Below are 27,617 nucleotides of genomic sequence, written 5' to 3'. Positions count from 1 at the left end.
ATTGTGAGTAATATTAAGTAACGAAGACGTTTAAGATGCAAGAAAAATTAAGTTTAGAATATCTCTGAGTCAGAGTTAGATATAAGGAAAGTATAAGTTAAAGAATTTGACAGAAATTGTTAACAATGGCTTGTGTAAAACGCCCTATGGTTGAGATTTTAAGTAAAGACTCGCCATCTGATATTTTCTGAATGAAAGTCAAGGTAAAGTTTTGCTCTAGGAAGATTTTAGGTGGTTAGGTGGTGGTTAGCCGAAAGAACCATCAGGTGAGGTCATAAGTAAAGGTTAGAATTAAGCGCCCTCTGGTGGATAATATATAAGTGTGGGTAGAGATGAGCATCTCCTGGTTATAATTCTGAGTGACCATTTGTTTGACAGATAATAAATCAACAGCTAAGAGCACATCATCGTCCTTACGAATGTCAACAAGAGCGCCGCCTACCGAGAACAAATCCACAACTGCAGCGCCGTCTACCAAAACTGAAAGAACCACAACCCACGCCCCAGCAACACAAGCAAGTAATCATGCAACTTCAACTGTTTCGTCCCATAAAACGTCATCAATTGTATCATCCTCAACAAAGCTAATCTCATCACAATTAATAAATCTGAATAATATCAAAATAAACCAAGGCAAAACTTCAGAACTTGATGGAACAAATTCATCATTGACATCTGAAGGAAATCCTCAAATGGAAACTACAGGGGTTAAAGGACAAAAAGGGAATACATCCGGCAAAAGTAGCGGAAATGTACAACAAATAAATACGGTGTCGAATTCCAGTTCCACTATGTTAACCGAAACAAACCTTACCGGACGTGTCGGTCCCCCTAGTGCAAAAAGTTTAATGGATCTAACAGGAGTGGATTTATTTAAAATTTTAATTGATGGAATTAAGAAACATCAATCACTTCAGGAGGTGCTGTACACTTTGGCTCACGTTGGAGGTCAAGGTCATACAGCGCAAAATGCTGGAAATCTTGAGAAAATGGATAACACTGAAGCAATGAAACACGAATCCCAGAAAGGTGATAGAATCAATAACTCAGAAACATCACTCCAACAAACAAACAGTCTTTTAACACACCCAAGAACGAGTATTGTAAACATTACATCTGAAACAACTTCAGAGCCTCCAATAACCGAAGTGTCGGGTGGACCTCATAAAACTGACAACACAGAAGGAAAAGCTGACCAGAAAAGCAGAAAGGGTGAGCATATTTACTCAGAGAGTAAACAGATAAAGGGTTATCAATATTTACTACAAATGATATTGACATCTTTCTGTTTTCCATAGATAGGCTCTTGAAAGAGAAAAAGATCCTCCATGTTCTATTCTATTTTTCTATTTATTCTGATTATCCAATTTGCCATTTCAAAATATATGAAGATGTAAATGGAATTCAAATAAATTCTAAATAACATTTTAGGTAAAAAAAAAATATTTTGTTGAAAATCAAGTCTTTTAAAACAAACTGATTATTTAGAGGAGTTATTTCTCGTAGCAGAGGGTAATTTGAAAATTAAAGTTCAGTTTTGTAAAACATTCGCAGCTCATGGCATAAGTAATATAATATTTTTGTTTTAAAAGATTGTGTAGACGTTGGAGCCATATGTCCAGTTGAGTGTCACGTGATCGATCCCGTTTCACACTGCCCTGTATGTGGCTGTTCAAACAAAACCTTGAAATCCAATGACCCGGATATAGGTATGCCAAGTGATGTGGCTAGTAATTACTTTATTGCAACAAAATTAAATATCATATTTAGTGGATAAAAATCATCAAATCTGCGCAAGTCAAATCTGATCATTATAACAGTCGTTAAGTCAGCGTTATGTGAATCTTAACAATTCAGGATGTGCGCCTCTAGATGTAAGCTGCCCTAGCGACTGTATTACTCTGGCTGATAACATGTGTCCTGTGTGCGCTTGCACTCACAGACAGACACACAAAGTAACATCAGATGCCGTCTTTAACACTGAACCAACACCAACAACTATTTCATCTCAAATGGGTACATATGTCCTCGTTCTTTTTATTTTCCCCCTTTTTTACAGAACATTTTTAATTCTAATATTTCCGATAGAGTTTACCCTTAATTCTATTTTTGTCGTGTTTTACAGTATGTAAAGTTACAGAAGAAATTCGAAATTGTGCAACTTCCTGTTTGAAGTTTGATGAACATTTTTGTCCAAAATGCACATGTACTGCGAACAGCAAATCAGGAAAAGGGTCGGACAGCCCACAAAATTCACCTGACAATGATAATAGTATGTATATGTTATTCCATTATGGTTCATTCATATTAGAAATACGTGTGTATTTTTTAAGATGTTGGACTTCTATAATTTCTTATTTTTCGTTTCTTCCATTTCTAATTTTACTTTTCCTTTCAGTTTGCCCAGCAGTAGAACGAGGCTGTCCACAAAGATGTCTAAAATTTGACAAAAATTACTGCGCATACTGTTTCTGTGATAATGACTAGAATAAATGTGAAAAAATATCGGACACATATTGGTCTCTTTTGTTTCTTTTCTGGTATGCTGTGTGTTGTTTGTCTTTGTTCCATATCAACCTTGCTGCTATAGTAATTTCAAATTATAGGCATCTTATTCAAAGTTTAAAAACTGTAATGCCGCATCTTTATTAAGGAAACATATACTTTTATTTGTCAAATACAATATAATCCAAGATATAGACAACTGCATTCATATATATACACCCATACTTCTCTTTTGACACATGCTTCTGTTCTCCAATTACACACATTAACACCAAAATGTCGAAATTGTTTTGCAGGTAATTAATCAGACCTATATCGATTCCCCCCCCCCCAAAAAAAAAAAATACTTGGGAAAGGATGAATTAGTACACATAAACATGCATCTCGAAATTAAGTTTTAAAAGACCTAACAACAAAGCTCCCCCCCCCCCCAGCTTAGAACGAAGGTCTACCATCATTCTAAACTCACGTAGTAAGCTGATCCTTGTGTTCTAATTCCACTGCCGGAATTGAAGACCGATCTTTTGGATCAGAGTATAAACCGAGGTACCTATCAAGAAGACATGAAAAAGATCCCTCACTGCTCAATGGCCACACGTGTTGAGTTAAGGACGATTTTTTGCAGCCATAAGTGGTGTATCAAAATGGATGAAATATTTCAAAGGTACTAAAAATAAAACAAAGAGGTCACTTTTATCTGAGTAATGTCTTGCTTTTTTTCCCTACGTTTTTACTGTATATCGGACAGCCACCTTTATATGCTGGACAGCTGGTGTCCTTATCACTCCTGAGCATCTGTTTCAATATCACGCTCAAGATACCGCTGTGTACTACCTTTCAGTGGCATCTAGAGAAATCAGCCTTTTAGAGGTCCTGGCATTCTTCTACTCACCTATCTGAAGTACCATACATAAAATACCTATAAAGGACTGCCACACAGGTAAAGTATGTGATCACTTTAACATTTATACAGGGCTCATTCGGTAAGATATAATTTTCATTTTGCTTTCCCATGGCGACTGATTATTTTTATTTCTGGTTTCTGTCAGTAAGGAATTTTCTTCTTTGAACATATACAATTAAAGTGACATTTTTGTCCACGCTTATAGGAAAACAAATGTGTCAAGAAGAAACATTTCTATAATCGGAATTTGAAGTTATTTTTATCTTTTTGGGAAACACCAAAGGTGAAATAAAAATAAACTACATAAATTAAGGTTCGAATTACAAATTACTTTGAGTATACACAATAAGAATCTTGATTGTAGCAATATAATTTTAAAAGAAAACAACAGGAAGAAAATCGTGTTGAATTGAATTTAAATTTTGTACTTTTAGACTATTTTTTGATTTATACAATAAAAATTTATTTTCTCCAAAGCAACAACGGTCTGATATAACATTTTGAAGCCAATTAAAAAAAACAACAATATACGCAATGTCGTACTCTTGATACCGAAATTATTAACCATCTTACATGATAAACGAACGTAACAAATTCCCCTGTCATAAAATATCCTTTGTATTATGTGTTATAACATTTGATTTGTAATCTTTTTTGTAGAATACATCTAAGAGAAAAGTACAATATATCGCAATTATAAAGTGTAAATTCTTAAATGGGGAGTTAGACCTGGAAGGAATGTACTGCAAGGGATGAAAATGGCGCATGGAGGGGTCGAGGAAGACCCCCGGAAATGAGGATTAATGTAAGAACAGTTTGCAGACAAAATATTATACTCTTTTACTCTTTCACAACTTTGAAAAATAAATAACTTTTCATAAAGAAAAAAACAAAGCAATTGTGATGATTTATTTTTATGCTACTTGTGCTCGTCCATTGTTAGTCATCATCTTATTTTTAACTTTATTTGATTCTTGTCAAGTGACCTCAAAGATTTTCAACTTGAAATACAGCATCCCTTTTTAAGGGTGGGGGATAACTTTTGTTCAAATGAGATGCCAACCCCTTTTTAAATGAATAAATATTATGTATGAGGATAACTATATTGTGTATTATTTATTTTTTCTTCTTACATGATTGAATAATAGAAAAAAAAACACTACGTCATATTCACCTGCTCTTGTCCTTTCAGGTGAATATACAAGAATTAATTTTCTCTATATGGAACTAAAATAGATTTAGAACTTCTAAATTGATAAAATTAGTAATGAAAACTTATTTCACCTAAATCCGACTTCCAAGCAGATGAGAATGACTTTCAGGGACGTAGTATTGGAGAGGGGGAATGCAGGGGCTGGGTGAATATTTTACTCATATTCGAATGAGTATGGCTAAATCATTGTATTGACTTCCAAAGTAGCAACACTTAATTGTATAATGTGCAATGCTGCTTTCAGAATGCAATCAATGCTCATTATAGTCAAAGGAAAAATGCTGATGTGTTCCAGATTGTTTTCAATATTCAACATCATTTATCCTATAGTCCGAAATATTTGACTCTCCTTCTCCCTTTTACGAACTGGGTATTAGAAGCGCTGGGAAAACTGCCGAACCTTTAATATAACGAAAATTTCTAAATTGCCCCCCCCCCCCCGTATTCTGTATGCTTCAAGGACTCACAAATAACATGTTTTGGTTTATTTAGTACTTATCAGTTACGCAAAAACTGAAATACTAAGCTTGAAATATTTTTTAAGTCCAAACTTCGAGAGGCTATGAGAAAGTTCGTGGACTGATGCGATAAAATTAATGCCATGTAGTCGGTGCTTAAAAATAATAAGGAACATAAAAAAGTTTGAGGATAATTGAAAATATTAGCTTCATTTGATACTTTGATAATTTGCCAAATTATCATTAATTACAAAAGACATCAAAACGTTATCGCCTCTGAGTTTCTTGACGCCCGAAAACGTTATTGCTTCTCAATGTACGTTCCTCTGCCTCATTACATTTTTCTTGATGACAATACCTAGAGTTAAGCAAAGAGTGAAACCCGTCTTGTTTATATGACTTTACAATGTCATGAATAGCTGATTTCAATGGATAATATTGTAAATTGATCTATACTTTGTAAAGAATCATCAATTACGCAGGTAGGTTAAGGCTTCCCGAAGAAATATCACAGTACACTCTGTGCCTTCACATCTCTAAACTACCAAAATATGACGTCATAATGGAAAATGACGTCAAGTCACTGCAAACTTGAGGTGTTATGACGGGGAGAGTATCATGAACTTTACACTTTATTTCAAACTACATGTAAAATGCTCGATAGCTATTGCAAAATTCACGGGTCGTTAAAGGTTTTTTAAGTCTTATATGTCCGATTATTTTAATTATAGAGGGCGGAGCCCTCTCACGGGCCCGAAGGGCCCGTGAGAGCGAAGCTCTCCCTATAGGTAACACGTATAGTATGTAAAATATATCGAATTCTATTGTAAACTAAAATGTATTATTCAATAGAAAAATTACGCAGTACAGTTAAGGTGACAAATGGAAATATCGGCGAATTTTTTATATAGAAAATACATTCTTTACAAGGATGGGCTATTCTTTTTAGGACTTTACTATTACAGTACCTGAAACGTTCTACTTTCCCATTTTTCCGTTCGCTCACCGTTCGTTCACCGTTCGTTCAGCATGCGTTCACCGTTCGCTCACCGTGCGTTCACAGTCTTGCGTTCTGCGTTCACCGTGCGCTCGCGTTCACCTTTCACAAAGCGTTCACCGTTCGCTCTCCGTTCGTTCACTTTGCGTTCACCTTGCGTTCAGCGTTCACTTATCGTTCAGTCTTCAGTGTCATTCGGAACTCCGAAGTGAAAGGACTTATCTTTTTTTGAAGTAAGGATTTACGGGATTTCAAATTTAATAATTCACATATCGTTTTTAAAGGATCATTATTTTATTGGAATAAATTATCTACAATATGTTTTATTATTATTATTATTCTAACTTAGCTGTTAGGTTATTATTTAAATTACTCTGGAAAATAAATGTTGTTATAAGTATGTACCTATGTAGAACGATGCTGAAAAATTAAATTTAAATACGGGCAATATAGGGGTACTTCAAGCACTGCAACATTTTACTGTTATGTTAAATACGACAAGTCGTTAATGGAGAGATAATAATCCATGTCATTTAATTTAGCAACTGCAGGGAAATTAAAAGTATTTATTACTAACACGTTTTTTTCTATTATTATAGAAATACATTATTAGAACTAGTTCTGAGAATTATAAATAGTACTGCGGATATCCAGTTAATTAAATATCTTTGGAACGAATTAAATTAATAGTGTGGTTAAAAAAATATTTATTTAATGTAATATACTACAATTCATATATAAATTCTACTGTTAGAGAGAAAAAATTCCTTTCTTCACAATAACTTTATATGTTTGCCATTCAATATGATTAAGAACCCCCCCCCCCTTTTTCCACTTAGATCGGTCACTTAGTCAGTATTTCCAGTATATTTTAAATTAATATTTAAAAAGAAGTTAACGCGTTTTGTAGCACAAAAATTTCAGTCTCAGAACAAACATGCTTCTAAAAAAGTCATTAAACAATAGTAGTTCAAAGTATACACGCGCTGACGGTGGTATTTTAAATTCGCCAGGGAGTATGTTTCAAATTCGTTCGAAGTGTTTATGCCAAATGTATTTTATTTATTTATTTATTGGAAAAATTGGAATCAGATCTAGAAATGATAAAACATGTAAAACTTCTTGGAAATACTACAGTGTAGCACCTCGCCTTTGGTGTGACGAAACTTTCACACTTGGCTGCACAGAGTCGAATGATTTTGATTGACAGGACAAGCACGTGGACTTCGTGTGAACTTGAAGCAGGAAAATAAAAACCGATTATGACTGTCAAACAAAGTGAATTTGTTGATAAATAAAAAAAAGGTTACTTTCACTGCCTGAGATATTTAGATACAAAATTAAGAGTTTTCGTTTATACAGGTACATGTACATGCATTTGTGAAAAGGGGGGCTAATACATAATCTCTCTCTCTCTCATTTGTCCGTTTAATCAAAACTATAACACGTATTACTTAAATACCAAGTTCTGAAATTTTAATCTATAACAAATAATATGAATGCTTCTTTGTATCACCTTGTCCGAGTATAATCACGGGGAATTGTTTATAGATACATGTAGAAGTCTGCTGAATAAATCATCATTAAAAAAAATGAAAAGGCACATAAATATATTATTGCATTAATTTTTTCTAAATATGAGGGTATACATGCAATACGTCCACAGACTAGCAAAATATTTTTTAATTTTTTTTCTCATTATTTCACACGGAAATGCCTTGACACGGAAATACATGTATAGTTGTTACAACCGTTGTAATTCGTTCTATAAGTCAGTAATGTACTCTTCAAAAATCATTATTTGTAATGGTTTTATATATCAAAGGAGAATAAACATATTTATTTTATAATTAGATTGATTTTATTTTTTAAACTACAGCGTTCGGTAACAATGACAATGTTTTACAGCGATAAAAATCGTGTGATTAAACAGCGGAATTTAAACATCATACATATGTGCAGAAAATATTGTAAGAAACTTAATTAATAGTTTTACTAAATGTGCATCTTTCATCTTTCTCAGGACAATTTTTGAATATTTATTTATTTTCCGCCTGACATTGGAATACAATAGAATAGATACAATGCATGGAAAAGATCAGAGGCATTCCGAATAAATCGTTCATCTTGCGTTCACCGTTCGTTCACCGTTCACTTTGCGCTCGCGTTCGCGCTCCGTTCGCGTTCTGCGTTCGCTCACCGTTCAGCGTTCACCTACCGTTCACCAAGTTGCGTTCAGCGTTCACACATCGTTCACTCACCGTTCGCTCTACGTTCGCTCACCGTTCGCTCTGCGTTCGTTCAGCGTTCGCTCACCGTTCAAGTGGGAAAGTAGAACGTTTCAGGGACTGTATCAGACAAATGTAATGTGGTTGAAAACTACATGTTGGGGACGATTAGATTTCTTACCTAGACTTGTGACGTAATGTGGCAGTCACGTGATTTTAGCAAATATACCTGCAGTATTGAGGTCATCTATAAATTCCAATATTGAAAGGGCATAACCACGTTGAAAATCTAAGTTTAATTTATAATTATTTTCAACACTCTTTGTAGTTTGTGAAAAGTGCTGCGAACCTATTAGATTCTACTATATGACTGCTAAAATTACGTTTGTTAGACCGTATGCTGAATATTTTGCTGGTCAAGTACATTAAATATAGATATAATTAATTCATTTGCAAGATTTCATCAGGTTCGCAGCACTTTTCAAATATCTTCATACCTCTTGAGTTTATGTGTAAAAGCTTGTCATAATTCATTGAGGGTATGCCCTTGCAATATATCGATTTATTACGACCCTTCTATTACCCTTCAATGAATCTGCATACAAATATACGGCAGTATCGCTTGTCTAGGAACTGTACGGGAAGTATATGATTAAAATCATAAAATATACATCGCATCCAAGTTAATGGCCTCTTATATATCTGCAAATATATTTTATTTACTTACAAAATACATTTTTCATTGTATAAAATATAACTTGATCCGCCTCTCACTGCATACAAACTGCGTCAAATTTTGCGATATGACGTCACATTGACAAGTGCATTGCGATCAGTGAATTGTTTATATATTGCTCTGTGGGATTAAACCAACGACAAAAATACATGCAATAGTAAGTATTGATGTATTTTAAAGCTATCCAACAGTTTAAAATAGCAAATCATTTCATTTTGTGGTAATTTGAAGAACATATACATTTGTGTGATGTCATAGTAAGCATTTCCCGTAAAAATTAGGCCCCGCCTCCTTACTGCAGCCTTAACTGTGCTGCGTATAGTGTGTCACAAAAAAATCTTATATTTCTAGTATGTGTATTGAAAATAATCCTAAAGACATTCGTAATTAATAAATTTTATTTACAAATAAATTAGGGTTGTTTCTTTTCCGTAAAGTCTGGTGAAACGGCCACAGAAAGATCCGCCCCTCCATACGCAGTCTAGACAGTGACGTCACTGGAATTCGTTAAACTAAGTTTTTTTGTTTCACCAAAATATAGTAAAGTTTACTAAAAGGTGAATAAATCTGTTTTTAAAAAGAGAGTACGCATATGAAATATCAATTATTACAAGTTGTTAAAAATGCAACAGTTTCCGCTGATTCATCAACGAATGACGTCACATGCCAGGTCTATGACGATCGAGATCAAGTTATAGTTGAAAACGAAAGTAACAAGGATGTGTACCATAAGGGTGTTTTTGATTATTAGAATTGATAAAACTTCATTAACGCAGGATTGGAATTAAAATTTCGATTCTCCAGCATCTCGTTAATGCGGGAATTTGTCGCGAGATTCAAGATGGAAAAGACTATGGACGCCATATTGGCGACAAGGTTCTCAGTTCCATAGGTATTGTAATAAAATTATAGTTTACAATAGAATTCAATATATTTTACATACATACGTGTTACCTATAGGGAGAGCTTCGCTCTCACGGGCCCTTCGGGCCCGTGAGAGGGCTCTGCCCTCTATAATTTTATTACAATACCTATGGAACTGAGAACCTTGTCGCCAATATGGCGTCCATAGTCTTTTCCATCTTGAATCTCGCGACAAATTCACGCACAAACGAGATGCTGGAGAATCGTAGTTTTAATTTCAATCCTGCGTTAATGAAATTTTATCAATTCTTATAATCAAAATCACCCTTATAGTACACATCCTTGTTACTTTCGTTTTCAACTAACTTGCACTAAATCGTCATAGACCTGACATGTGACGTCATTCATTGACTGCAGCGGAAACTGTTGAATTTTTAACAACTATGATATTTCATTTGCGTAACCTCTTTTTAAAAACAGATTTATTCACCTTTTAATAAACCTTATTATATTTTGGTGAAACAAAAACTCAGTTTAACGAATTCCGGTGACGTCACTGTCTAGACTGCGTACTACGCACTATGGAGGGGCGGATCTTTCTGTGGTCCCTTTCACCAGACTTTAGGGGAAAGAAACAACTCTAATTTATTTGTTAATAAATGTCTTCAGGATTATTTTCAATACACAAACTAGAAATATAAGATTTTTTTTTGTGACATACATGTAGTATAATACTACATTTTAAAAAAATGTTTTAGTGGTAAAATAATGCATGAAAAGCTTTACTGAATTCTGGTATGAACTCAAGAAGAGGGGGAAGGGTTTGCATTTTATTTTTTTTTCAATTTTATTTTTATTTATTTATTTTTATTATTTATTATTTAATTTATTTATTTATTTATTTATTCATTCATTCTTGTCTTTGTTAGTTCCTATATACATTTGCAGGTGGAGGTCTGTGTCTCATTTTTGTTGTTGTGATTTTTTTTCTCAAAAGATTTATCATTTTTTAAGTGTCAAATTTCAGTTTCGTGAAGCTCGCAATCAAAAGAGAAATCTTTGGACATGTCTGAAGCTCAAACTACCACATCAAACACGTTCCATCTATACATGTGGATACGCTTCAACGGATTAAATAAAATTTCTAATTTTTATTTTAAAAAGTACTTTAAAAAATATAGAACAGAAAATTTATTCAGCCAGTTGGAACCTATGGTGGATTATGATAGTGTATTAAGTCCAAAATCATATGAGAAAAACTAAGTTCAACAATACACGAGGGAGTGCAAAACACATGACATGTATATTAATAAAGTTTAATGTTCTCTTGGCTTAAACAACAGAATCTTCATTTGACATTACCCATGGTAATCCATGTAGAGAGTTCAATGTTGTTAAGTAGTACTAAAAAATCTTTTTCTAAAGCTACCACATATGATCCTTTTTATTAATTATGTGGTGGATAGGGATGTCACAAAACATCAATTACTGATGCAGAGAGGGGGGGGGGGGGGGGGTTCGGTACATCGCTAAATATTCTATTTGATACTTCCCAGAAATGTACCCTATTATTCACAAGTTTTCGTTTTAAAATTCTAATAGTTTTCGCATTAACAATTTAATATCTGGAAAAAAACTTTTATTGAGTTAAATTCGTTTTTCCAAATATTAAAAAGAAAAGATTTTTATGTTGCTTTTATGTTAGTTTTAGGAAGCACTAAAGACTATTCGAATCAGATTGGTTTTTGAAAAATGCAGAAACATTAAATTTACTCTACATTTTTTCCATTAAAATTAAGAAAATAATTCGTAGAAATTTTGCGATGCTGATACTTTAGCCCTCACGATACACAGCCCTAGAGTTGGTCAGATGATCAGTTTCCAAGTGTCCTGATAACCCAGGAGTTAGATCATCTTTCTGTAGTTTGGGTCCCAAGTTCGACTTCCGATGTAGTCCCTGACAATTGTCCTTATTTGTATTTGATGTCATGACCATGCATTGGAAGTAAAAGATGAGAATTAAATGACATGATGTTTCTGGATTGGGGTTTTTAAATTAAGTCGTGAAAGATAAAGAAATGATGCTCATGCAAGTTCATGTAATAATTGTTGGACAGACACATAGATGAAAGAGTTAACTTTTAAGAGTTCTTGGGCCTTGGTAGGTTGAATCCTTGACTGGTCCAGTGCATGCTCTTTCTCCATTATGCTATTTGATTTTGAGTGCTCTGGCTAGGCATGATGAAATATCTTAGTAAAAGTTTTCCAGACTTATAAAACCAAAAACCCTTGGATTTCTTTATTTGAAATGAAAAATATTTGAGGAAAGAGAACTTATAGTTTTTTTTAAAAAGGACTGAGGTCTTTGTTATGATTTTCTCACACTAATTACAACTTGATTTTAAAATGATTTATCATTAAACAATAAAATGTAGAAAGTTCACTTGATGGCTCCGCCCTCACCAACGGTCGCACCGTCTAACATATTACACCACTTCACATTCACTTCGATTTTTCGACTTTTTTATTATAATCCTATGAAGCAGAATTTATTCAAAAAAACTTATACATGAGAAGAAGAAGAAACTTGTTGTGGCCCTTAATTCGACATTTACATATATCGACGACGTAATATCAATTAACAATAATTAATTCCATTCGTATGTCGACTCAATATATCCCAGTGAATTCGAAATAAAAGATACCACAAAGTCTGACACATTGAATACAAAAATAAGTCTAATAGCGGGGCGCAATTAGTACCCACGAGAATTCCGACAGATTGTCGCAAGACCTGATCTCCAAAGCTACATACTATAGTAAATCAAAAAGTCAAGCATCTTTTCAATATCAACTTCAGAGTGCTTGCGTGTACAATCAGAATATCTTTTAGCAAAATAATTTTGCAAATGATCAGTGACAAGGTAAGTAAATTTACGAGTTCCATTTTTATTGACAAAGTAGGTTCCTATCATGTCAAAGAGCTTGGATTTTATTTTATTGTGTTGAATTGGTTGCATAAAGTGCTGAAAAGTCGTGCGTTTTGATGATATTGATTTTAGTAAAATTTTTGATTTTAAATTTTCTAAAAGTCACTTGGAGTTTTTAAGTAAAAAAGATGACTTCAGCTTTTTCGTCAACTTTCCTTATTTATTTAGTAATATCCCGGTTTTACCTAGCTGCATACGGTATTTCAATCTCCCAACTTATTCGATACTCAAGAGCATGCTCCGAGTACGATCAATTCTTAAACGTGGCAGGCTACGGAATGTTCCGTCTGCCTGATCAATACATAGGGCTCACGGCGGGTGTGACTATTTAACAGGGAATGCTAACTCCTCCAAAGCACCTGATCCCATCTCTGAAATTTCCAGTGCTCCATGTTTTATACCCCCTTCACAGATTTGTATTGTTTCTTTTGGAGATCGATCACTGTTCGTTATCTTCACCTTTTTCATTTAGCTGATGATTTCTACAGAACTCCTTTGCATTAATAGGTAGATGATTGAGCAACTGTTCATTTCCTTTTTAACGAGGCAAATTCTGTCGGTACATCTAATTGGAATCGTCTCTCGTGTTGTAGTTTTACAGTAGGTTTGAATTGGACAATCGAATTTTAAAATTCGCATCAATTCAATAATCAGAAATGCTTTTTTTTCTCTACAACTTTAATTGGTCCTTTCCATTGCATCAAGAGTTTATCACCAGCCGTGAATAATCTGTTCTTTGTCTTTCTGTCCTAATTGCTCTTGTATCTTGATTTCTGAAGTTATTTTTTCAAAAGTTCACATGCGCTTGATGTCAATCCTTCGGATTCAAGCAGCACTATACATTCATTGACTGGGTTCGAGGGCAAGATGCGTTTTGTCGGACACGGCCTCGGGCAAACAGTTTGGTTCGAGGGGTCGGCAGAGAACACAGTCAATAAATGTTTTGTTATACCTTTTATGTACTTTTTTATTTATTTTTTTTTTTTGACATACATGTATGTCGAACCAAGGAATGCAAATGAGATTTAGCTGACCCCGCCCATTATATGACGTAAGCTGCCCAACATCTCATCGACAGGTCCAATATCTCACCCCGCGGTCAAACATCGATTTTTTTATGCCCGCTCCGTAAAACATTGGAAATGTTAGACTTATATTAGTATTGATTTATATAGGAACACATTTTTAAAGGTATAACAATGGTAAGTGCTTTTTGACAGTTGCACGTTTTGGTCCATAGCTCTTTTAATAAAGTCGCTGGATCCGTATCTGTTCTATACCAAACAAAATCCTTGTTGTGAAAATGTAACATGATTTTTTTTTGTCGAATAGTCTCATTTTACATGACGAGCTTAATCTCATTTAACACTAAGTTTAACCATCTGTGTCCTTTTCCTCTGAAGCATAAGTATTCCTAAAAGGAAAGTCAGGAAATTCAAAACATTTGTTTATAATTAATGTCATTTTGAAAAATTTAACATTTACGCCTTAAGTTTGACGCAGCGCCAGGCACGAGAATTGAATCAGTGATCTCCCAATCACGAAGTTACCTACCCCGACCGGTCTTTGATACTCTGAAGCTCTATTACGGAGCATTACTCTAGAACTTTTACATGTATTTAGAATTTGAGCTTTAATATCTCTAAAATTCTAAATCAATTACGGCGATTTTTGAAATTATACTTGAATATGCAAATAATCATATAAAATATGTGATCAAAATTAATAGAAATTATAAAATCAAGAAAATCAAGAAAATTTCATTTGGAAAATACAACAATTTGAATTTCATAGTGAAAATACCCTGATTTTAAACTATGGAGAGATATTTTAGTTGCTATGGCTAAAACTTTGATACTTTGATTTACTATATCTACTATAATAGATACTTTGATTAACTATCGTAAACTTTCTTTGAATGTATTACTCTAAAGTTTATTAGCGTATTTTTGTAATGGTTACTTTTTAGTATGAAGGCACTTATCTCTAAGAACCACGGGTATAGTCATAAAATTCAAAGAAAGAACAAAAATATGAAAATGAAATTTCCAACAACTATACACATAAGTTTTAAGGCTACTGGCCAGAGATTGACACTTGAGCCAAAATGATTTTATAGCTCAAAATATACGAAGAGCTTACATAATCAAAGACATATCTCGTATTTCAAGTTAAAATGTACTTCCTTAAGTCTAGGCAAGCCTGAGTAATTAAATCTCAAACGAAAGTTTCATAAACAAGTAGGGCACTTGAATGTGAGTTGTAAAAAATCTATTAAATATTTTTTTTTCTTCCAAATTCTCTTTGCAGAATTTATTTTACTTACATTTTGGCCAGTCCACCGAGTGACCACTGAGTGCTGTATATCATACTAGACAGCTGGTGTGTTTATCAACAGGCAGTATCAGTAGGTAGGGGGCATCGCGTACCAGATACCGCCATTTTACTGCCATAAGACCTGACCCTTGTGGATGAGAATCATCACTTGATAGATATCGCCAGCCCTCTACCATGTCCCTCAGGAGTCTTCCATTGGTAACTCTAGTGGTTACTTTATTCCTTATACAGGCCACGGAAGGTAAGACAAGGGTTGTTCTATTATCCCTGGGTTGCTGATCTATTTGACACTTTGTTAAGGAGGCTGGGGGGTCAACAAATTAACCATCAGATAAAACTTAATTTTTTAGATATGATATTATAAGCTGTCAACTATCATTTGGCAAACAAAAATTTCATACATTTTAGTTTTAAAATTTGATCATTTTTATATATTTTTATATGGAGCTCTTCTTCTAAAGGAGATCAATATAGTCTGAAAATGGCCACAATCAACCAGCGAAGATGCAACTATTTTAATGATAAATTGCTTTTTTAACTCAAACTTTCGAATTCAGTACAGTAAGAAAGAATTATATAGCATAAAGAAAAAGCATTAAAATCCTTTGTCCTGCGTTTTAGTTTTTGGTGAGTAGGGGTAGGGAGTGGGGGGAGGGAAGATTGGGCTGCGGAGACACTTTTGGGGAGGTTATGACAATATTAGAAATTTAATTACGTCCAATGGTATATCTTACAATCTATTAAATTTTCTTGTCCAGTATCGTCATTTTCAACAAGGTGTTAAGACGATTTGAGTAAATTTTAGCATTTTAATCATAAATAACGTCCATGGGCCATAAAGCTCACCAGTATTATTTTCCTTCCTGTGTTTTTAGCTATTTGTGTGTATGTTTTTGTTGATGATATCGCAGTTCCTGAAATTTTAAACTGATGACCAGGGATATTGTACGAGAAGAGGGCGACATTTTGTGTATCAAAAACAAACATTATGTATATTTTTAGTTGTTTCTTCAAAAATGTCAAATAAAATCCTATGGATCGGTTAGAATGTGACTTTTTTGTACCATTTGTTTTTCAACCTTTCAATTAATTTCAACAAATTTCTTATCAGAAAAGATTAAAAAGGGGCACCTGATTCCTCTGATTCCCTTTGAGGTCCGTGTACGTCCTTCCGATTTGTATAGTTTCAAGGGAGCTTGGAGCTTCTATTCGTTGTCATCATTACCAATCAAAGAAAAAAACATTACAATAGAGATTATTTGACACAGATTGCTAGTTATACGCTGTCAAATAACTTACATTGCTCTCCGTTTCTACTGAGTGGTGTTAAAAATCAAATGAATGAAGATAATTTTAGGAACAATCTTTTATTAAACAAAAGCCCAAAAGTATAATGAAATATTAGCAAATAATACCTATCACCTGGGTCGTATTTTGGCTGACATGTTTCATACTAATTGTAAGGCCTTTGTTTTTATACCTAACTTTATTAAGGAATGGTTGGTCTACATGATCAATATTAGGGCTCACGACCGTTATAACCAGTCAACAGGGGATGTTTACTCCTTCTAGGCAGTCTGTACCGTTCTTGGCTTACAAAGTCATTTTCCGTATTGCAAGTTATATCCCAACTAGGTTTTCTTGACATCGGGTTGTACCTTTGTCTGTTTCGTAAACTTCATGTTGTATTTTAAAGCGCACGTAGTCAATTTTTTTAACTAAAGGTCATATTTAGTATACATAGCTTGTGTCAATGAATTATTTTGATATAGATATAAATCACTCTAGTTAAGTAAGTATACATGTCTTTTCTTTTTTTATTTTAAATTTAAATGGTCTGCACTTTTTATTTCTGAATGTATCCTAAGTTTGCTTAATCTAATTTCTTTTCTTAACTTACATAATCTGTTTTTTTTTTTTACTCGATGCTATATCGTTTTTTGATAAGTCTGTTTTTCTGAATGAGCTTTATATGTTTTTTTATAATTACTTACGATTATATAAGTGTGTGTGTGTGTTTTCTTACGCTTTGTTGTAGAGATGACAAAATTTATAACATAGATACTGATCTTTCATTTCAAATTTCAATTTAACTTTCTTAAGGTTTCATTTGTATATCCTATTTATTTTGTCTCTTTTCTCGATTCCGCATTATATATATGACTCCCTTTATCTCATCTATCCGTTTCATAGCAAACAAATTACATTCAAAGTTTACCTTGTTTGTTTCTTTGACCCCAGAATAGTTTTCAAGTTAATGTTGCCTATTTACTGGATTCCATGTTAAATCGTAAGTAGGCACCCTTTTTTCTGGACTCAAGCTTTTACTTCATTTAGACGTTGTTATTGTTTATATTATAGATTTCTTTGATTCATCAGTGTTAACGTTAACTGTTTTATACTCTGGAGTATGCTCTGAGTACAATCAATTTTAAGACAGAGACACGCTACTGAAAGATAAGTTGATGTTACAGGGATGTCAACAACCTCGTTTTAGGTCAACATTACGTTAATTCCATGGTCGTTATAATGACATTGTAAGCAAATATAACCTATTAATGGGTCGTACTTACATATTTCATATCAATTGTTAGACCTTCGTTTTTAAACTGAATTTGACTACTTTGAATGTTTCGTCTACCTGATCAATAAAAAAGACTTACGTGGACGTTACAGGTCAACAGGGGATGCTTACTCCTCCTTGGCACCTAATCTAGTGCTTGAATTTCCAGGGGTCCATATTTTATGCCCTATTTACAGATTTGTATTGTTAATAGATTTTATTTCAGATCGATCTCTGTTCGTTATCTTTACCTTTTGCTTATTAAAGGTTCCTTTGATTGCAGGTTTTACTTTGTCTAGACAAGGCGGATGTGCTCCTGTCAGTGTGAACTGCCCTAACGTCAAATACGACTTCTCCTCGGGATGTTTTGTTTGTACCGGTAAGAACAAGTTCTGATGATTGTTAAATACGACTTCTCCTCGGGATGCTTTGTTTGTACCGGTAAGACTGATTGCTTGTATGCTGTTTTACCTGCCATTATCATTTTTTTTCGCTCGTGTAGAAATGTAAAAAAAATAGTTTTGCAAAACTGTCATTATTTTAAACCTCTGTAAAATGAAAATATTCCTAAAAAGAAAACGGAGTACGTTAGAGAAGCTTTTTACTTCCCATCTTTATACTACCTCTTTTATTATAAAATTTTAAAGATTATTCAAACAGTAAATACAAATTATTTAAAAAGAAAGAAAGAAAAGAGACATTGTTATAACAATGTTTATATCGTGTTGGCATTATGGACACTACCCTGACAAAAACTGAATTTCGAAGGTTTATATCTTATAATCAATTCTTCTCATGGAATTCTATCATGAGCTTGAATTTATATATTGAACTATTTTACGGTTATTAATGCATTACATTTCACTATAAACAAAGTTTATTTATTTATTTATTTTACAATAAACATTCTAATCCTAAAGGTGGCGAAACCAATCAACAACAGCCTTCTGCAGCACCTGTCCCGCAGTATCTCAACCCAGTTAAGGAAAGTAAGATCTCACAATAACTCATGTAAAAAATAAATAAAGCATCTCACATAATAATGTATCTACAAAAGTAAAATAACACAGCTCCTCACATAAAATTGTATCTAACTCCGTAAAGTAGGACAATATCTCAGGTAAATCTACACAAGTAAAGTGAATCTCACATTAATATGTATCTCACATAGTAAGTTCTTACAAGATCTCAAGTAAAAGTAAAGTGGCACCGTATCTCACAAAATTATGTAATAAATTTACTAAAATAAGACATCTGAGATAATAATTCATATAACCCAGTAAATCGAGATCTACACAACCTCTCGCAAAAATCAAATAACATGGAGGGAAAATTTAAAACATCATGTCATTGTGTTACATTATATTTTTTAAATGTATATGCAATTCTAGGGGATATAGACAACAGAATAGGATAATTCATCTTTAAAAAATGTATGCATGCAAGGGCAATACATGGCAATTTACTTGAGTGTTAAAATAACAAATCATGAAATCAAGTCCCCTACATATTTATCATCATTGAATTGCCTTACTCACAATTTGTTGTAGTTTGTTAATTTCTTAAATCATAATGTTATTTTTTTTAAATTTGCATGTCTTTTATAAGAATATTTTTCAACATTATGATAGTCTTGAAAAAAAAATAGTTACAATTTATTTTTTAAAAAAAATACCCAGATTGCAAGGACAAAGGCCTTATGCTTCAACTCATGCTGAAGATTGATAACGATGGATGTTCTAACTGTGGATGTCCTAACTGTGGACACAGAGAACCAATGCCTATCAACAACGGATGGAATCCCATGGCTCATACAAATACATCCCCATCTTCTACAACGACCACTCCCCCAGCAACGACAAAGACGAACCCTCCTGAAACTACGACAGAGAATATTCCATGCCCCTGCAAAGACCCAGCTCATCATACAACAAGTTCTCATTCTACCACCAGTACAACTGCTTCGACTCCAGAAACCACTCCTATACCAACTACTACCACCTCTCAAACAACAACTACAGAGAAAACTACTTCAAAGACGCATCCTACTACAACATTGTCTTCCTCTACAATAACTACTCCTACTTCAACGATTTCAACGATTACTACTACAACGTCCAAAGCAACTTCAATGAAGCTAACTTCTACTTCGAAAAAGCCAACTTCTACTGTAAAAACTGTACCAACTAAAAGACTACATCGATCTTCAACGACGACAACCACCTCAACAAAGCCTACAACCTCTACAACCACTTCAACAAAGCCTATAACCTCTACAACCACCTCAACAAAGCCTACAACCTCTACAAAAACTCTACCTACTCACACTGCAGCAACTTCTCCAATTAAAAAGAGTACAACATCTAAAATACCTGTTTCATCCACCGCAGCTTCTACCTCAACTAAAAACTCAGCAACCTCGGCTTCTTCACAAGAGAGCAGCTCCTCTCATAACCACTCGAACAACAGCAATTCCAAACATGACAACGTCTCAAACAACAATTTAAATCAGAGTAACAACTTTACCAATAGCTCTTCTCATAGCAACACCTTCTCAAGCAGCAGTTCTTCTAGCAGTAGCTCTTCTAGCAGCAGTTCCTCTTCTAGCAGTAGCTTCTCTAGCAGCAGTTTTTCAAGCAACAGCGGCACCCAAAATAAGAACCAAACGCACGGCGGCCACCATCACAATAACCACCATCACAATAGCAAGCATCCAAACAATGGCACAAATTCTCACAGCAACACTTTCTCTAACAGTAGCTCATCCCAAAGCAGCTCGTCCAGCAGCAGCAGCAGCTTCTCGCAAAATAGCAACAATTCTAACAGCAGCCATCCTCTCAGCAACCACAATTCTCAAAACAACACTTCACACAGCAATCATCCTAACAACTTCTCTAACAGCAGTTCTTCCCAAAGCAACCATTACTCCCAAACAAACAGTTATTCATCAAATAACGGTTTTTCCCAGAATAACTTCTCAAACAGTAGCTCATCCCACAACAACCACGCCCAAAATAGCAGTTCCAACACAAACAATAGCAACTCGAATAACAGCTCCTCTAAAAATAACAACTTCTCCGGACACAATAATTCTTCAAATGGCACGAACACTTCCAACAAAAACTCATCAAGCACCATGAACACTTCTAAAAACTCCTCGAACAACACTAACACCTCCAGCAATAACTCCTCAAATAATATGAACACTTCCAAAAATAATTCTTCAAACAACATGAATAGCTCAAAGAACAACAACAACGCCAACACCATAAACAATTCTAACAATAACTCTTCTCACACCATGAGCACCTCAAGCAAAACCTCCTCAAGTAACATTAACAATTCCAAAAATAACTCAAGTAATACCAACACTTCCAGCAAGAATTCTTCAAATAACATGAACAATTCCAAGAATAATTCATCAAATAATATGAATACTACAAAGAATAACTCTTCTAACACCACAAGCACTTCCAGCAACAGTAACCAATCCAGCAGTTCTAACAACTCCAACATTAGTCAATCCCAAAAGAACAACTCTTCTAACAACAGTTTCCTAAAAACAACTACCCTTAAAACAACGACTACTACGTCGACAACGACTACTCCAACTACAACGACAACTCCCACAACAACAACTCCAACTACAACGACTACTCCTTCAACAACAACTCCAACTCCAACGACTACACCAACGACAACGACTACTCCCACGACAACAACTACTCCCACAACAACAACTACTCCCACAACAACAACAACTCCAACTACAACGACTACTCCCTCAACAACAACTACACCGACTACAACGACTACTCCCTCAACAACAACAACTCCCTCAACAACAACTACACCGACTACAACGACTACTCCCACGACAACAACAACTCCAACAACAACCACTACTCCCTCTACAACTACAACACCAACGACTACACTTAAGATAACTATGCCACCAGCATTAACAACTACACAGAAAATAACTGTACCACCCTCCCTGAAAACAACAACACTCGAGTCAACAACAACAACAATGCCAACAACCACAGGTAGGTCTAGACAGATAAAATTCTATATGATAAAAACCAAACAGTAAAAAGAACAATCGCAACAGTAAGATTATACTAGGTAGCAATATTAGGAAAGTAAGCGCTTTGAACATCGAAATCCATGTACAAAAAAACAAAACCCACGAAAATCTTCCATACCAAAATATATGTAATTTGTCTAGTGAAAACACACACACAAAATACAGCACAAAATCACTAAGGAACAAAACACGACGTATACAGTATCAACGCAAAAAGAAAAAAAACACTGTCCCAAATCACTGGCTAAGAATAAACAACATGTATAATCCTAAACAAAACTAATACATCACCAAATCACTTGGAAACAGTACACAACTGTTTACAACAAAAATTAATGCAGCACCAAATCAAAGAGGAATAAAACACAACGTATACAGTATCAACGCAACAAAAATAATTGTCACAAAATCACAACTATTTTCACAACTGCAACATCATACAGCAACATTACAAAGCAACACATTGATCAATCACAATCACAAAACACAGCACAACACTTAAGGTAAACGGTAGAATCAATAAAAAACTGCTGGTAAATAATTGCTGTATTACAACACGTCACTACAAGTTACTAACTACAGCAGCAAAACACAACAAACTGTAACACTAGAGATATATAATAACTGTAAAATACAACAAACTGTAACAATAGAGATAAATAATAACTGTAAAATACAACAAACTGTAACAATAGAGATATATAATAACTGTAAAATACAACAAACTGTAACAATAGAGATATATAATAACTGTAAAACATAACAAACTGTAACAATAGAGATATATAATCACTATAAAATACAACAAACTGTAACAATAGAGATATATAATAACTGTAAAATACAACAAACTGTAACAATAGAGATATATAATAACTGTAAAACATAACAAACTGTAACAATAGAGATATATAATAACTATTAAATACAACACATATTGTAAATAATCACACCAACCAAACATGTCATCATATGTTTACGTAATATTTCTTTCATGGAATTACCTCTCAGAAAGATTTCATCAGGATCATCTCACTGTATACTGTATTGCTATTATTTTTCTTTCTAGGTTGCCCGCCTTTCCCAAGCAACTGTCCGGTAGCGTGTGGAAGCTTTGACATGATGACTTTTTGTCCTATCTGTGACTACAGCCTGTGTGGTAGTAAGTAAATTTTAAAGTCCTTACATTTTGTCTTATCTGGGCTCACACTGATAGACATACAGAGGGAGAAACTTTTAATCCCTTCCGGTTTGGCCGTTAGATGGCAAACAATCAGTGCAGTGTAATTCTTTGATTCAGTAACGCTTCTTCCTACTTTAAAAGTTGAAGACAGTATCGGTTGTCCTAAACTCTTGGTTGTTTGTTTTCAGTGACACCGCCTCCTTCCGGTTGAGCAGCCATGTCCCGTGCTACATCCAACCATAAGGATTACAATGATACACTTATAGCTGTGACCAGTTTGATTGTACTAAGAAATAAATATTTGAAGAAAGATTCTGTTGAAATTTTTTAGGTACAAAAACATATATCCTAATACAAATGAATACGTAAGGATTGAATATAATTTGAAAAAAAACATTCTGAGCGTATAACTTAAGAACCAAGAGTCCGTTTCAGGTATATGTAGTTAAAGTTAAGCTCTCTAGTTCAAGAGGTCATAATTTCATCGAAAATCAAAGAAACGGAATGCTATGCAAAATCAATCCGAAACCTTTCAAATTAATCCAGTTCAATACCTGCATTGATATTGAATTATATTCCGGAAAATTAAGTGGTACAGACTGACTGACAGGGGTACAAACAGAAAGACGAAGAAAGAGGAATCTAAAGTGACCTACTGTTTAATCGGCGTGGGAGTTATAAAAGCTATCAATTTACGTATACAACCTTCCAACACGATACCAACACCGCAAAACAATACAGTTACAATAATTTCTTTATCAACGGTACTACCACCACAAGCCTACACAGGTACCATCAGCTCCTTGTTCACGGTACTAACACCACAAATTTATACATGTGTCATCATCTCCTTATCCAGGGTAATACCATCGCAAACCTACACAGGTACCAACATTTCCTTATCGTTTGTACCACCACCGCAAACTTTACATGTACAATCATCTCCTTTTCCACGGTACTACCACCGAAAACCTACACATGTACAAACAGCTTTTAATTGCTTCATACTATCAGCCAAATTCTACAACGTGTAATTTTCTAATGGTCACTTCAGAACCCCCCCCCCCCCCCCCCGCCAAAAAAAAAGAAAATAGGATCGTCCCGTCACTAGTTATAAGACTCAGAACAATAAGCCAGAAAGTCGGTTAAACAATTGATTATTTAAGAGCTTATAGTATAAAATCGTCTTTTGCAATGTGTAGTGCTAATACATATTCGTAATCAGTTCGTTATCTCCATATTTAACTATGATTTATGATCAAGAAAATATTTTCTCGGATTATAGTTAGACTAATCCACTGCTATACACTGACGTCATACATTGCATCTATTTTCATACTTTACCGGTTATTTTTTTCTTTATGCCTGCTTAGTTTCAGTTCCATTAGGTTTTGATTTAAAGAGACACACATTTGGTATCTGATAGGATTAGAAATATAGCATAGTCAGTCGCATGTGTACCATCTTTAAAATTGACCCTGTTTTACTATGGATCCTAAGATAAGAAATCGTTGAAAATATTTATGTTTCGAATTACTTCCATTATAGCATTGATTGTTTCCTATACAGTCGGGATAAGGGCGTCAATTTATTCATCTGAGGAGGAAAGTAATCGAGGAGAACGGATTTTGTTAAATGACCCGTCACTGTTTGACCAGCGACTTCAACAGATAGACAACAAAATCCAAAGTATGACGTCAGAAATTCAGAGCATGACGTCAGAACTCCATCAGACCACGCAAAACCTTCAAGATGTAACTATCAAACTTCAACAAGCAGAGGCGTCCATTAGTAAACTGATGCATTCCAGTGCAGGTGAGTACATTTATAGACTATTGATATTTAGGCAAAGAATTTTGACGCATAACATTTTGCTTTGTAAAGATTCTAAGACTACTGATACAGAAACGTTGTCTTTAATGCATCTTATTTAAAAGATGTTACGACTTCTGATACATAGGCAAACAAATGAACATATAAAGAAAACGGAAGACTTTGAACATGTGTATTTATTAAGATCATTTTACAGCGTTATTAGACAGATCATATGTAAAAATAAACACATTCAAGTTATAACGTCGATGTTTCCAATATAAATGTATAAAATATCTCAAGATTTTGTATTAAGAACTTGATTGATAAAGGTGCACTTTTGTTGCAGGAAACAATTTTAAATAAATTACATTCATAGTCAATTTTGTTATTAATTATTTTATCTATGTTATTGATTGGATAAGATTGAAATTGTAAATCTTGGGAGAATTGATGAAAGTTTTGTCCCTTAACTATGAGTATTCAAAATATTTATAGTCCTCTACCGACCAACAGGTTAAAAATGTCCCTTTTAAAAACTTTTCAGCATTCCGGAAAATAGATTTGGAAAATTCAACATTGATGATGAAATTTTCTTGAAAAAAAAAAATTAATTCAAACAAATCAAACTTTTTTATCCTAAAGTGGGAGAGGGCAAACTATCATTAATTTGAAAATGACTTTTATGTCCCTCACTTGATTCGATACGCAAGAGCATGCTCTACGTACGAACAATTTCTAAAACGAGGCAAGCTATTGACAAACAAGTTGATGAAACAAGGACATCAACAGCCTCGTTTGAAGTCATCATTTCGCAAGTTTTAAGGTGGATACAATGACCTTGTCAGAACATACAAGTTATCATTGATTCAAATGCCGACTGACGTTTTTCAAACAAATCATCAGGCCATTATTTATACACTAAGTTGTCTACGGATTTTTCCGATTTGTTTTCCGATCATGACCAAAAATGCAGGGCGGGTGTGACCGGTAGGCAGGGGATGCTCACTCCTCCATTGCACTTGATCCCACCTCTAAATTTTGAGGTCTATGTTTGCTCTGCTTTAAATTTATATTGTTTCGTTGGACTTTCGAGATTGAATACTGTTCATTATCTTCATATTTCATTTCATGAATTATTTTTTACTTTCAAATTATTGGAGAAACACTCGACATATTGCCTTGTAATCATTAACTTTATGTGGATACATGGTTACAGTAACGTTTTTATCTCTCAACATTTACATGATAAAAGTAATTTTAAGAGAGGTTAAGGTGACTCCAGTGATCGTTGTAGCTTTTGAGGATTTTTTGAACTGCCACCACAATGACTTGTGTAGATGTGGTGATTTTTATTACATCTGTCAAATATGATATTTGATAGGAAATAGCTTGTACTTGTCTCTTTTCAGGAAAATCTACTTATGTGAGGTGGGGAAAACATGGATGTGGTGACAATGCAACCTTAATATATACTGGTGAGACCAAAGCTCAAAGCTCTAAGTGAGTGAAAAAAAATGGCTTTTTAATAAGAATTAGTTAAAAGTGAGTAGTATAATAATTTCAAAAACAACTTGATAAAATCTTAAAGAGGAAATTATTACATCAGGGTGTGTTTTTTTTCTTGCGCAGGTCAGATAGGTGGTTCCGCCTATTCCCAAACTGGGGGCGCTGCAAACCCACTATGTATGTTGCACGATGATCTCTGGGGATCTAAAAAACCAGAAAACTACATGGCTGAAATTCGAGGTGCAGAGTACCAGGATGTCTTTTGGGGAAAACAGAAGTTTAGACAAGGACGTGCCATGCGCCGTGTGCTCGCCTATAGATGGCGCTAGTTTGTTAATGATCCCCGGAAGAAATAGATGCCTGCCTGGTTGGACAGAACAGTATCATGGGTATTTATCAGCAAACGCAAATACGCATCCGCATACTACAGCCTATATATGTGTCGACGAAAATGTAGAGTTTATGGATGGAGGTGCAGAAAATGACGAACACAGTTTCCTGATGTATGGTGTGCGCGCGCATTGCGGAAGTCTGAAATGTCCACCGTATGAAAACGGGAAACCCATAACCTGTGTTGTTTGTTCAAAGTAAATCTATTTAATAAAACAATTATGTAACATTGTGAGCGTCAGTTCCTAATAAAAATAACAATTAAAAAAAAATAATGATAACTTTGAAGTCGAAATTCTGTAACGATTTAAACTCAACACGTAATACAACTCTTCACATAATTTACTATGTTATTGATTGCTGAGTATTAACTTATTTGCAGTTGGATGCTTCCCTATGGAACGCCATAGCTGCCTTATGTGGTTTTTCATGAGAAGATGGTGCTTTATTATGTTATGCTGTGGTTATTTCATGTGAAGATGGTGCTTTATTATGTTATGCTGTGGTTATTTCATGTGAAGGTGGTGCTTTGTTATGTTATGCTGTGGTTTTTTCATGTGAAGGTGGTTTTTCATGTGAAGGTGGTCTTTCATGTGATGGTGGTTTTTCATATGAAGGTGGTTTTTCATATGAAGGTGGTTTTTTTTATGTGAAGGTAGTTTTTCATGTGAAGGCGGTTTTTCATGTGATGGTGGTTTTTCACGTGAAGGTGGTTTTTCATGTGATGGTGTTTTTTTTTTATGTGAAGGTGTTTTTTTTTATATTTAATGTGATGGTGGTCACTCGGAGCTCTTAATACTTTTAAAGACTGAGTTTAACACTGAGTTTAACTGCTATT

The 27,617-nt window shown here is 34.3% G+C and overlaps 1 protein-coding gene across 1 annotated transcript; it reads left to right on the top strand.

Moving 5' to 3' along the window:
- Positions 1-419: 419 nt before the first annotated feature.
- On the top strand, positions 420-26,718 carry LOC133198501 (mucin-2-like). Its single transcript, XM_061334586.1, has 8 exons — positions 420-1,212; positions 18,079-18,174; positions 18,716-18,784; positions 19,475-21,844; positions 22,955-23,047; positions 24,638-24,883; positions 26,293-26,358; positions 26,513-26,718. The coding sequence occupies exons 1-8, from the start codon at positions 420-422 to the stop codon at positions 26,716-26,718; spliced, it is 3,939 nt and encodes a 1,312-aa protein (XP_061190570.1).
- The last annotated feature ends 899 nt before the right edge of the window (positions 26,719-27,617 follow it).

The sequence above is a fragment of the Saccostrea echinata genome, unplaced genomic scaffold (genome assembly GCF_033153115.1).
Source record: "Saccostrea echinata isolate AGI-Se365-2 ecotype Australia unplaced genomic scaffold, CSIRO_AGI_Sech_v1 ptg000033l, whole genome shotgun sequence".
In the NCBI taxonomy this organism is placed as follows: Eukaryota; Metazoa; Mollusca; class Bivalvia; order Ostreida; family Ostreidae; genus Saccostrea; species Saccostrea echinata.
This window is presented reverse-complemented; position numbering and strand designations above follow the sequence as displayed.

Excerpts from the sequence above, each read along its gene's own strand:
- LOC133198501 (XM_061334586.1), top strand. The coding sequence starts at position 420 with ATGTCAACAAGAGCGCCGCCTACCGAGAACAAATCCACAACTGCAGCG. Across the intron at positions 18,175-18,715 it reads GGGATGTTTTGTTTGTACCG|GTGGCGAAACCAATCAACAA; the intron begins GTAAGAACAAGT and ends CTAATCCTAAAG. Across the intron at positions 24,884-26,292 it reads ACTGATGCATTCCAGTGCAG|GAAAATCTACTTATGTGAGG; the intron begins GTGAGTACATTT and ends GTCTCTTTTCAG.